The 18,714-nt window shown below is 37.9% G+C and overlaps 1 protein-coding gene across 2 annotated transcripts in view; it reads left to right on the top strand.

Annotated features, from left to right (window-relative positions):
• Window positions 1–9,279: 9,279 nt before the first annotated feature.
• rap1gap2a (RAP1 GTPase activating protein 2a) overlaps window positions 9,280–18,714 on the top strand; it is an 83,435-nt gene continuing 74,000 nt past the window's right edge. For both annotated transcript variants that reach the window (XM_042413878.1, XM_042413876.1), the window contains exon 1: window positions 9,280–9,371. In XM_042413878.1, coding sequence (XP_042269812.1) covers window positions 9,331–9,371 — 41 coding nt within the window. In that variant the 5' untranslated portion in view covers window positions 9,280–9,330. The remainder of the gene's footprint in view (window positions 9,372–18,714) is intronic.

Raw genomic sequence — 18,714 nt, 5'->3', positions numbered from 1 at the left:
TGAATGTTTCTGATGAATTTACTACGTATTTACTGGAGTTCCTTCCAGTAAATACGTGGAGTCACACTTGTAAGCTGTGCTCAAACCAGGAAGTTTATATACGATTGTACGCTCGATTTCCGTATAAAAGAGCGCCGGGTGGGTGGAGCTTGAGCTTGAGCTTGGCATGTGAATTCCCAAAGATTTATGCTCGAAAACAAAACAAATGTCTGACTCTTGTTGTTATTCAGTAATGCTTCTGAGTGCTGAAAGATCTTTGGGGACAAGTGTTATTTTGTATTTAGGTTGCAGCTGCTTCAATGGAAATGATAGATAGCTCCAAAAATAAAACTCACTTCACCTGGTAAGAATGTGAACAAAGAAAGTTTTACAGCCCACACAAAAATGCCTGACAGTTGTTGGCAGGTCTCTATTCTTCCTTTCTTCCTCTTCGCAAACACACACGTTGACACACCAGCACTCTTTAATCACAGTATAATTTCCCTGAGAAGATGTGTTACATATATATATATATATATATATGTGCGCTGGCGTGTGTGTGTGTGTGTGTGTGTGTGTGTGTGTGTGTGTGTGTGTGTATTTTAATAGGCTATATTTTAAAAATATATTTATATTGTTTTATTATTTATTGCATATTTTATTTAATTTTGACAAAGTTGGCTGCTTTTTAATACAGAAAGACTGCATACATACATTATTATCTACATACTTTCTGCAGCAACATAACACACTATTTTTCGTGATATTTTATCATAAAAGCAGGTGATTTTAAGTCACACTTAAGTTTATTCTATCTGAGACACAAACTCTATTATACATTAATGGGTACCACTTTTTATTATCCACTCTTTATAAGATATTTATAAACATTAATTGATTAAATTAATCATCTAAAAATGCTTTGTAGATCATTTATATGGCATTAATAAGAATAACATTTGGGTTTCCAGGTTGTGGGAAATCCCCCTCCAGCAGCAAACTTGTTTTTATCTTTTTAGCTGTTTAGTTCATCATGAAGATGGACTGTTGGATGACTTACTTTCTGGAAAAAGGCTGCAGGGCATCAGGGCCTACATCCATTTAAACACAGATTATTAACATTCACATCTGTAGACTTGATGGTTTGCTACAAGAGCACTTTATTAATGCTCTATTAACATTTATAATAGCAGGTGACTGACAAAGTTGAGCTCATTATTGGTTTATTAGAATTTGGGAAACTCAAACTCAAAGACCCATTATTAATTATTATTATTAATGACTTGATGGCTTATTAGAAAGTGAGAAACCTTGGACCTGTAATTAATGGGAGGGGTCTTCCTGTGGAAGAGCTAAAAAGACGAAAGAAGAGAAGAAATGTTGATACTGGAGATACATCATCATTAATAAAGCCATTAATGCTAATTAATGATTATAGAGCCTTTATAAAGGGTGACTTATCAGAAAGTGGCACCCAAAAATGTAATTTAAAAACATTTTTATGTTGTGGTGTAATCTTGAAGGGTCCAAACCATCACAGACCGACATCACACACCTAATACATGATATACAAGGTGTAGCTGATAGTTTGAACGAGTGCAAGCAGCTTACCCACAACTTTCACATACCACAAAAATTCAGCATCGCCTGAAGATCAAATGTTAGAGACAGAGAGTACATTTAGCCTCCCTCTGTGTACTGGCAGCTTTACTGTATTTGCTTTAAGTTGCCTAAACCCTTCTTTCTTCTTCTGTCAGTGAAATTAACACAAGATTGTTGCTGTATGTCTGTATCTCGGATGAATAACTCTGTTCTGATGCTTCACTTTAGTTGCAGTTTTAGGTAGTGGAAGAATATTTCCATTTTCAAAGTGTTTTAATATTTTCTTGCAGTTCAGGTGATCAAATAAACAAAGCAGTGCTCTGAGTGTGGAGGAGCAGGTCTGACTACCTAGTATTATGCCACACATATTTGTTAGTTAACAGAGTGAAGCTCGGTTTGACAGCTGCAGGTCATTTCATTGACAGTATGTTTAGGCACAAACATACAGCATATAGAGCATAGCACAGCTTCAATGTCTGTGCAGATTAGTTATATGTAACATCATCGTTATATGACATCAATAAATTACTGCCAAATGTGGCAACATTTTTATCAAATACAAAGAAATCATGGCAACAGTAACACAGTTGAGTTGAGGTCTCCAAAAGATTCACATCATCACCATCTAGTGGGAGAGAAATAAACACACTTTACAACAAATGGATGCAAAGTCAGTTCTCCAATCCTAAGAGTGAGTCCCATAATAATACACAGGGCTTCTGTGATGTCTGTATAGTATTCCTCTGAAATGTAGAGCAGGATTATTATAGTTGATTGTATTGAAAAAGCACCTGGAGAAGTTGACTCTGATCACAGCAGGGATGTTGAAGACGGATCTTTAACCAGGAATATTTTTAAAGCTGATACAGGGTTTTGTGCTTTAGTGATGTTTTCCTGACTTGTTCTAAACTGGCAGATGGCAAATTTTTGATGTATTTAGAAAAGTCAGGGTGTGAACGTGTGACAGAGCAACACAATGGGCAGCCAATGAAGTCTACTGTACAGCCTTACAGTGAGCTGGATTTTCTTGGAAGTAAATGGTTTGAGTCAAATGCTAAAACCTCAAACAGACAAGTTGAAATTTTCAGAGTTAAATATTTTTAGCCCTTTTTTAATCCCTCTTTAGCTTTTTACTGAATTGATCTAAATAAATTCTCTACTGCTGCCTCCCTCCCTCTCAGGCTGTGAGGAACACTAAACAGGCTGCTGGTTAACCAGCTGCATTTATCACGGCCAAATGTGATGGGGGAAATTTAAGGTTCATATGTAGGAATCAGAAATGTACTTTGATGGATAGTTGGCTGTCATCGTTATATGTATAAAATGAGTGGTTTAACCAGTTCTTTTCCCTTGAGCATGCAAAATAATACCTTATGAATGTTTTTTATTGATTATGCCTGTTTATTCTATGATATAAGAGTGACAGATGTGTTATATTCAGACTACATGAAATAGGTTTTTCTCCTCACCTAGTTTATAGTATTCATATAATATTCCTTTAAGAATTTACAAAGTAATATAGAGTTTATGAGTTCATAGTGACTTTAACATACTTTACGTTCTTTTAAATCATGTCTTACATCACTGCACTATAATATTCCTACAGTAACTATTATCAATTATAGCAAAGTTTTAAACATTTTGCTCAGATCTTGGCCATTTTTTTGAGACAGAGGTTTACCAACTGATGTCCATATCTTTACTGATATCATATGAGAAATATATCATCTTGCTATGTATGCACTGTATGATATGATAAAAAATAAGATGTACTTTGTGTTTTATTCCTCATCCTGTACCTCATAGGCAGGTGTTAGTAGTCAACTGTATGTAACTTTTAAATTGCTGTATGCCACCTCCTTTTTTCCCTTACTTCATGCCACCAAGACCAGCAGGACCTTCACTTAGTCTTTCACTGCCACCTAGTGGTCATTATATGTATAGCCTCCTGCATATCATATCGACCCATAGCAAGACCTTTGGCCAGTTGCTCCCTGTAGTTCATCTGTGTCAGATGTTAAAACGTCTCTTGAGTTTGTACTTCTCTGTGGGTTCATCACCCCTCACTTCATCCACAAAATATTGATTAGAGAGGCTTTAAAGTGTTGGTCATGTTTTTGAATGGGCAGAGCTTTGAGTACATACTGTATGTGGCTTGCATGTGATCCACTAGAGGGCGCGTATGGATTCATTCAATGGTTCACAGTTTGCCTGATTAATGTTTTACACCAATACGCACCAACATATTGTTCCTTAACAGTACATTTAATGATAAACTTTCATGGTATAATGATTTAAATTGTAATTTTTATAAACTGTTAATTTCATAGACAGTAAATTCAGGCTTTTTTTTTTCTTTTATGCCAATTATTTTTCCCCTTCAGCTTGCTGTGGCAGATACATCATGTGGGACGCACCAAAGGGACAGTCTGTCAGCCGTCTGTCACTTTTCCAGAGTTTAAGGTCACTGCTCTCGCTCACTGGAGAGTCTGGACCAGCTTTTTTGTTAGAAAATAAAGTTGTAACTGACAGTATTATTCTTCAAACTGGTATCTCATGGTGGATGATTTCAAAGAATGTTGTTGAATGTGAAGAATGAAAAACATTTTTGAACAGTGTTTTTGAATAAAGATGGGTCAAATTTAACCCTCTATGTACAAAAATGTGTATCAGCTTTAAGTTGAAATATTGCCATTCTTGTATGTTTTGGGTCACTTTAGAAAAAAGTCTAGAGACTTTAAGAGTCTTAAAGACTAAAAGAATGGTGTTTAGGGTGTTTTTACTATTCTCAAACACAAAGTGTCCATTTTATGATTGTATTCTAAATACATTGTCTTTCTACTCAGGCTACTTAAAGTGAATACCAGAATACTTAGAATCTTAGAATAAGATGAAGGAAAATGCAAGGTACTGTGGCATCTTAAAGCAAGCAGCTCATCATCTTCCTACTAACAAAAGGACATTTTATTTCTGTGCCACTTCACCCTCTTTCTCTCTCTCTCTCTCTCTCTCTCTCTCTCTCTCTCTCTCTCTCTCTCTCTCTCTCTCTCTCTCTTTGTGCATACATTTGGCCTACATGTCTATTTATACTGCTTTTTCTGTGGCTCCACAACCTTTAACATTAGCATGACCTTTTTACACAGCAGACCTTCGTCCTGTGCTGCCATGACACATGCTGCTGCCATCTACGTGGCTGTGATCCAGGCATTCATCTGATGAGTCATTACAGTTGGAATATCTGTAACTGACCTTGACGAGGACTCAAGATTCAGAGCCTGCAGAGACATTCAGTCATACCCCCACCCATTCTGTCAGTGACACAAGATATGATATTATGTCTCTTTGTGATTAATAATTTAAACTGAGAAAACCTGAGAGAAATGGTCTTTATCTACCTTGAAGTATTAGTGCTGCAGTGTCCCTCCATTGTTGATTGTCTCTGAAACATCTGAGTACACACAATATCAATATTTTATATTATTTACTTAAGGCCAGGATTTAAAACAGTTTTTGATTCAAAAGAATGTGCAAACATACTGCAGGTGTTAAATAAATGCATTTGACTCAGATGTTTTAGCTGAAGAGCAGAGAAAAAAATCGAATGTTCCCCCAAACAGACACACAACTGCACTGCTTGCAATAAATATTTTATACACACACGAAATAGTAATAATGCACTGCTTCAGTTGCTTCGGTGGGCTTGTGTCAGGGCAGCTCTTGGCAAAGACTGTGCAAACATACAATATAATCTAGATTGCTGATGGAATATTTGCTGTCTGTCTGTGGTATGATGTGTATTTTGAGAGATAAATTTGTGATCAGATCATAAGAGTGCATTTAAGGTGTATGTAAAACAATGATAATAATAATAATTATAATTATAATAATCTGGGTTTATATTTTAAAGTGTTACTCCATCAATTTGACACATCAAAGTGGGTTTATTCATCATGAGGAGTACTTTGCTTTGTCAAATCTGAGAAAATAACCCTGATGATGTCATGGTGATGTTGTCAAGGTATTGACATAGACTTTACAAAAGATGCTCTCAAGTTGCAGAGTTTTTGGAACTAACCCACAATAGAGACTAAAAGTTAGGATACATCAGCCTCTGCTGCTTCAAATTTGACTAATCGTTTTTGAATCTGTCTCCAACATGCCCCCCAACTTCATGGATGTACAATACTGAATCGCTGGTGTACCCCTTTAATAAAATCCTGAATAAATAAAGGTTTCAAGTTTGAATAGTCAATCCAACACATCTTACATGTAAAGGAATGAAATTCACATTATTCGGGTCCTGGTACAATAACAAAAAAACCCCAACACATTAAAATCCCACAAAATATGGGGATAAAATATAGAAAATACCAAATAATAATAATAATAAATGTTATAAGAATATTGATATTATTTGTTTTCAGTTAAACCTTTGACGGTTCAAAGATAATAAACGATGGAGGGATTTTTTGGAAATGTTTCGTGTGTCACAAGTCAAGCAACTGTGGCCCATTGAAAAAGGCTCAATGGTCATTTGTTCTTACCTTGCGAGGCATCTGGATTCGCGAGATCACAACATCACGACATCACAACATCATGAAATCATGCGAGAATTCATCTTGTCAGGCTTCAAATAATGTGCTTGTGTCTGAACCACTGGTGGTTCAGACCAATCAGCATCCTATGAGGATTCTCATGATCTCCATGAATCCAGCTGCCTCTCAAGGTAAGACAGTGACAGACAGATGGTTCATCCAATCAGCTGCTAAGTATTTTTTTGAAAGTGCTTTTTCCTTCTCCAAACAGTTTCCAAGGACGGTTCTGTGTAACAAACCATCTGGCGCATCAGGTTAGGTTTGTTCACAGGGAAGGTGGAATTGAATTTCATCAGATATAATAGGATCTGTAACCTCTGGCTTGCATTCAGCATAAAGCAACAGGGACAGATTTAGGTCTGTGGGGGGCTTGTTACTATGGCAGACAGCATGTGACAGTGTCACAAACCACTGCCAACCCAGACTCCTCCAAATTAGATCATATAAATCCTCCTTTTAACTATATAAGTAATGCACTATTTGGAAGTTGTTCATCTTCAAGGTGAGGTTTTGCACTCCATATTCAACCCCTTGCAGCATGTTGTGTGTTCAATTCTTTGGAGATGCGTTTAAATTTGACTTAAAACCGCATGTTTCTGACATTGAAATGACACAGATGACTATAAACAGCAAACTGCTTCACTATTTTTAGTGTCAGCACGTCTCTATTTGCATCAATCGCACAGTGTCAGTTACAATGGCCCATTACAGCCAATCTTATCTGAACCTTTGGCAGAAATCCAACCAACACTTTCTAAACTGGTTTCCAAGGCAACCCCAACCAGCAGGACCAATTAGAACTGACAAAGGATCCCAGAGGACTACGCTGCCTGGAGATTAGAGGAAAAGAAGACACATCCTAAAAACAAACACAACAAATGAACAGAGGGCGTTGCGATCTGTGGATGTGTGTGTGTGTGTGTGTGTGTGTGTGTGTGTGTGTGTGTGTGTGTGTGTGTGTGTGTGATGAGACACAGGGACAGTGGCTTTGCATGAGCATGCACCTGTGGGTTCAGTTGTGTCTGCATCGGTCTATCCATTAGGGAGGATAGATTTAATTAAACCTGCTGTCTCCTCTTCCCTCTCTCTGTTTCTCCCTTTGTAGGACTGTGTGTGTCCATGTGTGCTGTTAGAGCCACAGGCATGAAACCAGATCAATAAGAAATAGTTTAGAGTGGCTGATGTTTCTTTTTTTTGTCTAGGTCATCACTGGAACACTGTGGCCTCTGCGCCGCACATCAATCACGTTTTCCGTGTGTGTGTGTGTGTGTGTGTGCGTGCGTGTGTGTGTGTGTGTGTGTGTGTGTGTGTGTGTGTGTGTGTGTGGGTGATTGATCTGATAGCCTTTGTACTTCAACGGGGGATCTACTTTATTGAATAACTGACACCTATGATCCCTTGGTGTTTGTTGGTTATTGTGTATGTGTGTCCGTGTCAGCCTCTTTTTCCTCTATGAGTTGAAATGTTTCTCAAATATCAAAATCACTGACCTTTACTATAAACCCTTTTAGCACACTCCTGTGTGAGGTGAGAGCAGGCTTTCATTCATGGTAACAGTCACACTGCCCAACAAAGCCAAAACACAGGAACTACATATTTTAGTTAAGACCACAATCTAACTTTTTGATGTCTCTTTTAATGTATAAAATTATTATAATTACTTGCAGTGAATATATAGCATTTTATAAATTGTTTTTAAAGTATGCTACACTGAATAGACACTTACACGTTTTGGGTAAAGACCCCCATAGATGCAGTTCTCTTGCTTATGGTGTCACATATATGTCCTTTGCCTCCTTGCCAGCTTGGAAATGTGATTGGCCACAAACTATATAATCATATATCCAGCCAATCTATTTGTGAATACCCCATTGGCTGACAAGTGTGCGTATGTATATGGCCTGGTTTTTATATTTTTATATTTTGTTTGTTTCAAAACTAAAACCAAATTTAGCTTAGCTTGAAGAACAACCGCCTTGATAAACTGACATCTTGGCAATTCAGTTTGTTGTTACATATAAATAAACAAGAAGATAGTATCATAAATACTAAAGGAGCTAAACTCCTGCTCTTAAAGGTAACTAGCTTAGCGCTAATTCCTTCTCAGTTTTTGATGCAATTGAATTCATGTGATGCGGCGTGGTTAAGCAGCCTTTAATTCACAGGTTTACATGTTTTTTTTGAATGTAGTTATTTTATTGATTTCAGTATGAATATTAATAGCAAATTGATGCACAGATACCAGCCAAACATGGACAGAGACAGAGTCCCTAATTGAAGTAAAGTTAATTTTTCTAAACAAAAGAATTAAAATGGACAAGACAGCTGAAGATTATCCAAAAGTAGAGTGTGATATCTGCTTTTTTAGGTGTTGTGATTGATGTCATTGATTTCTTAAGGTAAGATAATCAGCCCAAAAAGCTATAAATGACATTACAACCTTTATATCCGTTACGCAGTTTGCCGCCAAGCCTGAAAACTTCAAACCCTTTTCTCTCAGCTGCTCTCTGCTATGGTAGAACAGATTAAGCTTCATGTCAAGACCTGAAATCATTTTTTTCAAATTTTCTTTTTGTATTTGTTCACAGCACATAAATTTGAATTATGTATCTGTTTCTTATCTGTGTCAAGGTCAATGCTGTTGACAGTAATAATGATGAGTCCAGTGCTCATTTTGCCCTGGGTCACGGTCTTTTAACTTTTCCGTGCCCTCACCCCTCCCTCCCTCTCCTCCCTTATTAATTTCCTTTCCCGCTGACTCTCTCCTTTGATCCTTTAGTCTGTCCTTTCTGTCTTTGCCAAAAACACATTTCTGCCTTTTTCTCCCTTTTTCAGCCTGACTTTCTCTCTCATCTTTCTACTCTCTTTTGCTCGCTCGGTTTTAAAAGGCTTTAAAGGAGTTTAGGCGTAGCCCTCTCCATGGTAACACCATCTCCCATTCTTACACACACACACACACACACACACACACGTTTTCTCGCTTTCTCTCATCTCATAATTCTGCCCTACCCTGTGTTTTATCTCTGTACCCTCCCCCTATATGCACTCCCTCTCCCTTTACCCCCTCTCTCTTTCTCTCTCACACATTCACTCAACCTCTCCTGCTCCTGGCAGCTGGTCTACTGCTAATGCTGCACCATCCACTGACTGCGAGATGTTCACCCCAGCTTGTAAAGGATCTGCAGGGGAGCCGAGGTAAGGCTTTACTACCCGTTATTCCTCTGGAGCATAGATACAGCAGAGATGTTACTGCTGCTGTAGACTACTGACAACAGCTAACTGGAAGCCAAATGAATGATGGGAAGAGTGTGAGTGTGTGTATGCTGATTTGTGTGAGAACTCTCCAGCTGGAGTAGAGAGGCTGTGTGAGTTGCAGGTTAGGTCTGACACTTGTGATCTGCATATACACACAATCAAGTGAAGTGGGAATCTATTTCCAGGGTTTTTTATCCTCTCAGTATTTTCTTAAACTTGAGAAAAATATTGCTGTCTTTGTGTGTGCATTTATTTGTGGTGTGTGTAGTCATGTGCGCGCGTATGTGTGTGCATGCTGTGAGAGAGCCTGGTGGCACGCAAATTGTCTTTCGAATAATGCTGCAACGATGCTGCAATGTCTGGTTATTGCTATATTCTCTGATGGTTTATGACACCATGTTGTGTTTATATGCGTGTATGCATGTGTGTGTGTGTGTGCGTGTGTGTGTGAAGTTAGGTTTCTACACATATGAGTGGGTGGATAAGAAGAGTGTGTCTTAATATTTTCATCAGTTCAACTGAAAACACTGCGTTCATGCCACAGAGGGAAATTGAAAGATATGATACCATTCATAGACAATAAAGCTAGATTAATTTTTAATATGTATTATTATTAGTAGTAGCATTATTATGAGAAGAAGAAGATGAAAATTAAGAATATGTGCATATGTGTGTGTGAGATGTGAATGGTCTGAAATGTGTGTGAGCCAACGGGTAAATGTCATCATGCATGCATACATTTTCCAGCGTGTGTGTGTGTGTGTGTGTGTGTGTGTGTGTGTGCTGGTGGGCATTCATTCATGTTGATGTGCAAATACAGTACATGGTGTGTGTGTGTAACATGTGTAAGCAAAAGTCCCCCTTGAGGGGATGTGATATGCAGTACAGAGAGAGCAGCGGCGGGAGGCAGAGAAATGTTATTTGATTCATGAGTCTGTTTCCCCAGAGGAAGATCTGTGAGTGTGATTATAGCAGATTAATATCTTTCAGGGCATCTAGCAAAAGATGAATGTTTTCATTAAATAAACAGTCAACACAAGAAAGTAAGTCTACTAGCACCATCCAACAAAATGTGATGTGCTACAAATATTCCTGCAGAAAAGTATTAATGAGGTGTCTTCTGTTCAGGTATTGTATTGTGTTCTACTCTGGACAGATTTTAAAGAGACACTATGTAACTTTTGAAAGAAAAAAATAACACTTTCTTCCACCTAAAAAGCAAAAAAAACAAAACAAAGCACACCTTTGCTCACTTCAATACACTAAGAAGTTTTACCACTACAGCTTGGTTTGGTCTGGTATGACCATTAACTTATGGTGGCTAATGTTAGCTAATGTTTACAATGTTTAGATAGCTATAGATGGAGATTATTGACTCAGTTCACCATCTTTATGACTCTTTTCTACTTGCGATACTTTTACACTATATCTTACCATTTGAGATTATCCTGTAATTGCCAATATGGCCACAATTACTCCGTAATTGTAAAGATAGTGGGTGCTGTTAGGCAAAATTTACATATAAAGGCTCACTTTAAGAAATACTTCTCTGAAACAAGTTCCCTCACTCCTACGCACTATTAAATATGACTTGAAACACTTCCATCTTTAGTATCCCACCATATGTAGTCTTTTTTAGAACTGTGTAACCAATAAATTGTGAAAATTTAGCTTTTTGGGGAGGGGTTGCACATAAACTAACAAACCAAGAAGAAACAAGAAGAAAGAAGTCTTTTTTTCAGTCATGATCAGCTGTGGAAAGATGAAAGATGTGCTTCTCGTGGAGCTATGCCTTCAGCTGGAACCCACCAAGTATGAATGGTTGGTAACTGCTGACTGCAGAGAATTTATTTAGGCTGTGGATCTTATAAATCATTTTCATATTAACCAGAAAGGCAAAAAGAGATTCTTGACACAGCACTCCCGAACTGAGAGGCTTGACAAATCGCAGTCCTGCAGTGTCGAGTGGACGGCTGGCACTGTCGGCAGCTCCGTCTGCTGCTGAAAATAGATGGTGGCTAATCTGTACCTCTCAGGTGGAGAGAATTCAGCATTTGTCCTAGTTACTTAAATATGACATGAAAATGCACATACAGTACTGTCCATGCATCAGGTATGCAGTAATTTATGGTGCCAGTGTCAAAGCTGCTTCCAAGACAGCAGAGAGAGGAATCTGACCTTCACAGACGAGAATACCTTCTTTTTCATACAATATGTAATAGCTTTGATAGTGCATTCATTGTTTATATCTGATCTGCTCTTTTGTTATCATTACTTGTGCCTACACTCTTGTTCTTGTTGCTTTTGTAACTTTTGTGACTTGAGAAGTGTACTTGAGAGCTGAAAAAAGTGAAATACGACTCCATCCTATCTCCTCTCCTCTCCTCTCCTCGATTTCCTTCTTTCCTCTCTCCCTGTCACTAACCACCTTTCAGTAATCCACCATTAATCTGTCAACACCTCTCACTTCCCAACCATCTTCCTCTCCTCCTTCTTGTCCTCTTACACCTTCCTCTGTCACATATGCTGCTCTGGGGTTTCATTTATAAAACAGTGCATAGGATCCACACTAAAAGTGTACGTGTGCAGTGTGCACAAAAGCCAAAAATGGCGTGGGCCAAAAAAGAAAAATCCCTTATCCCTTTATAAATCACAGTCCACCTGAAAACGTGTGCACATGGATCAGCCTCATATCCTGCCCTCTACACCCTCTAAACGGTCAATGCAAAAGCATTCATGAATATTGATGTACATGTGTTTCTTTCCCCAGACCAATCAGTCAATCTGTCTTGAGACGCCTGATCAATCAGTGTCAAGAGTCAGTGCATCAGGCCATCTCGCTCGTCACTTGCTTGAAGTTATGTGTGTAACCCAAAACAACCTTATGCAACTTCAATAAATATTCCTGTGGATCGTAAAGTCAGAACTTATTACCCTGCAGCGGGCCAATTCCTAGTTAACCAGTTTTAAGTAGTTTTTACACCACACACTCAATATCTAAAATACAATAAAACACTGTATTCATTTATATTTACTCCAAAATCCAGCTTACAGGTGTTTCTCTAATTTTCACAGTCCATATATGAGTACAGGTGATGAAGATGTGGCAGTGAGGTGACTGGAGAAGGCAGAGTGTGTAGCAGCCACCGTGGTGTCTCCAATGTGCTCTGTGTGCCTGACAGCATAGTTGTGTGTTCACTGCAGTGATTTTACACACATAAACTATATAGAAACTAAAATCATACCTAATGATTTATGCACAGTATTAGAAGATATTATTGAAAATCTATTAGAGCTCTGTTCTGCAATGATTTTTACGTTAAGTTTGTTTAAGTTATTTGATGTTATCTTGGATTTCTACAACCGATGATGATAAGTTCATCAGTTAACATGGTTGAGGTGAAAAAGAAATCAGTATGTTCACGCTTAATATCAAGGAAAGGCAAGCTAGACTTTCCTGAATCCTGCCACCTGCCACATCCTGACATCATTCATTGCAGCAGCTGCTGTGCTGCTCCTCAACTGATCCTCTCCTCTATGCTCCAGGTGAGACAGCACTGATGAAATGTTGAGGACTTTGATTTAAAATTTGAGTTGGCTTATATCTCTTAAAATTGAAAAGTGCTTATGAAATAGTTATGGCTCACTAGCACAAGCACAAATAACACTGCTGGCTTGAATTTTTATGATAAAGTGGATCTATCATTTATGCATGATATGAAGTGAAATGAAATGTGTGAGAGGAATCATTATACAATGTGGCCTCATTTCACTACCTCACCATCTGTGTCGCCAATTTCCCATGGTCTCCAAAATGTTGGTACGCATGGGTCAGAGTTTATGTACAGGTGTGCACATTCTCTGGTCAAGTTTGTTCTTATAGATCACAACTTTTGTGTGGGAAGCCCTGTTTTGTGCGTACACAACGGTTGAGAGCCCTGGTCAGTTCAGATCATTACACAAATCTTGCCGAACTTGTCCTTCTTCACCTCTGCAATAATTTTTCCTCCTTATTTGGCACTAATTGATTCCAAACCCAACCTGTTTATTCTTTCTTTCACCTCTCCCCTTATTCCCTTACCTACTTTGGTGGTGAGATCAATTCAAACTTTGATACAACGAGTCACCACAGCCTCAGAGGGCTTTTGCTTTAAACTTCTGCAGCTTGTGTTTGTATTTGTGTGATCCTATTAAGTGGAAAATGAAACGGTTTGAGGAAAATGCCATGTTTTTGGAACGCACCTGATTAAATTGTTTTTGTGTGGGCTGAGCATTTGCAGTTGCCCTCGTGGGTGTTTCTCACTGTGTTTGCAGGATCTTGAGCCTGTGTGTTGTTCTTTACAGCCTGCCAGAGCTGCAGTGAAGGGGAAGTATTAAATGGATGTTTTTCTCTGATCAATGTCGTTTGGAATAGTGAACAGCGGGGGAGAGGACGATTGAAGGCGCTGTGGGTGGAGGTTGAGTGTGTGTGTGTGTGTGTGTGTGTGTGTGTGTGTGTGTGTGTGCAACTGTCATAGCTTCTGTGCATGCGCATGAATGTGCACACATGTCAGCATGTGTGAGTTCATGTCTGTGTGCACAAGTGGATTCAGTATTCTGTAGGCCTACGATATATCTATCTGCTGTTTGCGATTGTGTTTGTGTGTATATGTGCACACACATCTGTGTGTGTATGTGATCTGGAAGAGTGGGTGTATGGGTGGGCTTGCTGTCACTTGCAGTAACATTCACCAACAGAGAGAGAAACTATAGGGGGAAATATAAAGGAAAATAAAAATAGAATGCAAACAAGAGGAACGTTTAGTGAAGAAAAACGATAAATGGGAACATATAAGAAGGATAGAATGAAGCTAAAGGAATGCAAAATAATGTAATATAATTAATTAATATATAGTATAGAAAAAATATATATAGTAAAATAATTGTTCATTTAGTCGTATAGGATGTACAAGCTGCAAAATGCACACAGTAAACATAAACCTTAGCAGAATATCTAAATAGGCCTGTGTTGATGATGGTAGTGATGTTGCTGGGATGCCCAGGGAGGACATCCAGTTGAAGGAACAACTTTCATTTTGGAACTATTTTTTTTTTTTTTTTTTTTGGGGATGTCTTGAAGGGACTTTCAAACAACTGTCATTCAATATCTCAGTGTTGGCTGGGTATTTGTATTGTTGTGGACTTTCTTGTGCTGAGGAAAGATTAAAAACAGTTGAAGCATAAATTGATTAGATGAGGATTGTGTTTTTCATCCGTTCAGTGAAACAATTCATGTCCTTTTCAGTTGAAATAGCATTTACAACATTACACTGCAAACCTCTGCTTTAACAGCACAGTAATGTCTGTTTTTTTCACCATTCTACAGTGGTGGAATGTAACTAAGTACATTTTGTGCAAATTAAGTAATGTACAATTTTTAGGTACTTAATTAACTAAATATTCAAATCCACTTCATTCCAGGGGCAAATATTATGCTTTTTACACCACTGCAATCATGTAACTCCTACAATTATTTGTTACTTTACATATTAAGATTGTACATAAAAAACATACTGTATATCATTTTAAGATGTATGATGCATTGCTGTGGATTTCACCACTTCCATCAGTAATTTATTATCCAATAATACATTTTTCTAATAATACCTACTTTTACTTGCATTCATTCAGGGCTTTTACTTGTAATGTAGTATTTCTATAGTGATGGTACTGCTACTGTTACGGAAGTAAAAAATCCTCTTCCACTGCTGCAAATTTTTGGAATAAAATGTCAATGTTATTACAAGTGTCATATTATGGTATTATATAGTCGTATTGTTTTATGAACAGTGAAATGATGCAGGACCCTGAAATATGGATGTTATAAAAATCACTGTACACACACATGAGAGCTTCTCAGAGTTCACATCAAAGGTGTTTATGTGCATAAATGCTTTTATTATCCCGTGTGCACTTTAACTTGTGTATGTGTGTTATTTTGTTGCATCATATTTAGAGCAGCAGATGGAGGATGTGTTCTCCATCTAGACAGTGGTGTTTTCAAACTAGTGGCTCTGGTCGCAAATGTTTAATTACTCCTATCATCCCAACATCACAACCTAATTATGTCATTATCTCAAGATATCATGTGTTTTCATGTAAAAATAATTGAATTGTCTCATAATCATCATATAACAATGCATGTTTGGTTTTTTTTTTTTTTTTTACATAAAATCGTTTTTTAATTAGAGTACACACAGTGGTTACAATTGTGTAATTATTTATGATAAATAACTCTGCTGTGACTCTGATTGAGCTTACGCAGGTAACACCAATTGGACGAAATGGTGAAACACACACACACACACACACCAGCCAATAACTGGTTATGTAATGAGCTCATGACTGTAATTTAATTTGAATAAAATGTGTGATCATATTAAAATAATTTACCAGCTGACATCAAAGTTTATGCAAACATCTTCCAAATGCTGAGCTTGACCTGTGGTCAACTGAAACATTTCCCCTGATTAACAGGTAATCTCGAGAGCAGCTGTGCGTTACTGATCAATATGCAGCAAACAGGTGAGCAGATTAAAAGAGATGTGAAGACATATGGAATATTGTTTGGCTTCCGTTCAGTGTTTGGTGCATCTGTGCATGTGGCTGTGTGTATGTGAATACCCGTGTGTGCGTTATAATAGATGAGGATGGATGTGGTTGAGACAGGAGCCATTAAAGCAGAGCATCTCTGTCTCCCTGTCTATAAATCAGCAACCCTCCTGGAAAACCTCATATGACTAAGTAACCTATTAGAGACACAGGAGGGAGGGAGGGATGGATAGTTAGATGAAGGAAAAGAGAAAGGTCTCTCACGTCTGTCTGGGCGTATATCACCCCCCGGGAATCAATCTAATGACTAAATACCTTATTACATGGTGGGGAGAGAGATGGAAGAGAGGAGCGGCAGTGAGGAAGGAACAAAAGTAATAAAGATGGAGAACATCAGGTCTCTCATGGAGTCTCACTGCCATTAGATGACAGGGAGAAAGTTATTGAGGATAAGATGAGGGACTGAAACTAAATGAACAAATCTGGATTGATAAAATAGAAAAAAAGTTAAGATAGAAGAAAAGGAAAGAAAAAGCGAGTGAAAAAAGTTTGCAAAATGTTCCCTGAGACCCACATATATCCTGTAAGTGCAACAACAACGTGTTCATTTGACACATCATTATGCAAATTCACTTTGTGCTGCTGCTTTGTGCTGGTTGCATAAAACATGAATAAAGTGCAGAACAGTAAAATGCAATCTCCTTTTGCAGAAGATTATTTTTTAAAGGACCAGTTGACTCACAAAAAACACATATCCCCCTGCCCCCCCCTTCATCCATATTTTCTCCTTTAGTGATATCTGATCATGCAGATAGTTATGATTATATGTGCCAAGGTTTTAAGAGATGACACATGCCACTCCATTAAGTTGGACATTTAAAAATGACATTTAACAGGTACAGACAGATTATTTTCCTTGGAACTACTTTCTACCAAAGAAATAGTCCCTGTGACAGCAGTTGACAGTGAGGCCATTGTGAAAAGACACAGTGCACTTGAGTTTTCCAAATGTGCTTTTTGATATCTCTAGTTTAAAATGATTTTAATGAAGTGAACCTTTAATCTAAGAGAGCAATGAATTCTGCCTTTGGGAAAATGAAAATGCTTGATTTTTGTTGTATTGCTTCTTGCTGATACTTCTAGTGCTGCACATGATGCCGAAACAAGAATTGATATTAGATGACTGTGAAAAAACAAATAGCAACTCAGTCAGCCTTTCAGTTTACATATTTAGACTTGATGTTTAACACCGTTTAATTTTCCTTTTCTTTCTTCCTCCCACACCCACACATACACATCTGCGTCTGTGCAGAGACAGAATCTTTCTCATAGGTGTGTATTCACACGCAGTGCTTCACACCCTCCTCAGAGGCTGCATAACTGCTCTAAGCTGCTTCAGCAGTAACACACAGAGAGAGGAGTGTTAGGAGGAAATCATTTACATCACATCGCTCTACCTACATAGAAAAACCACGCTTTGATTACATAATTAAACTGGGCAAAAATCATGCAGAATGACACGACAAACTGAGACTCAGTGTGTATTAGCTCCCATCAGAGTAGGGAAAATCAAAACTTCACTCTTGACAGTGACACTCTAGAGAGAGACAAATGTCAAACAGGCTAATGTCTTGAACTTGACATATTTATATCATTTCTTTCTACCAAGTAGTGCTGGCACCAAGTTTTATGCTGGAGTTTAACTAACCTCCCTGCAATGCTGCTGAATGTTAAAGATCCCCTCCAGACACGTTTTAAGATGTATACTGTGTAGAATACTGAATAATGATTTGTGTCTGATATGCTTTTTCAACAAAAAAAATGTTCAAATTATGTTGTTTAAATCCTTCAAATGACATCTACTCATTCTCATTCATTAAAAAAAAAGTCCAGAATCTATGAATATGCACTTATTTTCCATTTCATAGGTTGAATTACTGGACACAAGATGTCTCCTACCTCACTGTAAAGTCCATTCTCAGTGTATGTGCACTGAAGGCTTCCAAACAAGTTTGGATGTCACAAATTATGCTCATAGGTACAGTACACCCCTTAAAATTTTTTAAGTTTTGAGATTTTCAGTTAGCACAGAGAAACGTTTCCCCTTTCTGCAGATGAATGTGAAAACAGCCTTCTAGTGTCAAACTTTGCACACACATCATTCTGCACAATGATGCTCACACAACAAGCATAGCGTGTTTTTGAGTGGCGGGGGACTTAAACAAATTCATGTTGTTAAGATAGTTAAAATGTTGTTGGTACTGTTTCCTTAGAGAGAACAATACTGTAGACACTCAAGAAACCTGGTGACATCACCCAACAAGTTGCTGTAGGGCTGTGTAACCCAGCCCACTTACTACCAATTCTGTGGTAACAGAAAATGCGGTGAGAATGAAAAGTTAGCTTCACATTTCAGAAAAAAAAATGTTGATGTGCTTTACTTGAAACAGAGAGGAGGCCTGACAGCGAGAGCATAGAGGCTATTTCCAGTAATTCGTTTTGCTCAAAAGAAAAGTAGCATCAGTAAGGAAATGGTGCGATATGTTCACAGTATATTGTATACGGGCATTAGCAGGTTAAATAAATGAATATGTATATGCATCATGAGGTCATACAACTACTCTGTTTTAAAACTGATTGCAACAAATTAGAGCAAGAATCCAAAAACCAGTAGCTATATGTGCATGTGCAG

The sequence above is a fragment of the Thunnus maccoyii genome, chromosome 6 (genome assembly GCF_910596095.1).
Source record: "Thunnus maccoyii chromosome 6, fThuMac1.1, whole genome shotgun sequence".
Lineage (NCBI taxonomy): Eukaryota > Metazoa > Chordata > Actinopteri > Scombriformes > Scombridae > Thunnus > Thunnus maccoyii.
The sequence above is the reverse complement of the archived record's forward strand: the minus strand, read 5'-3'. Positions and strand labels throughout refer to the sequence as shown.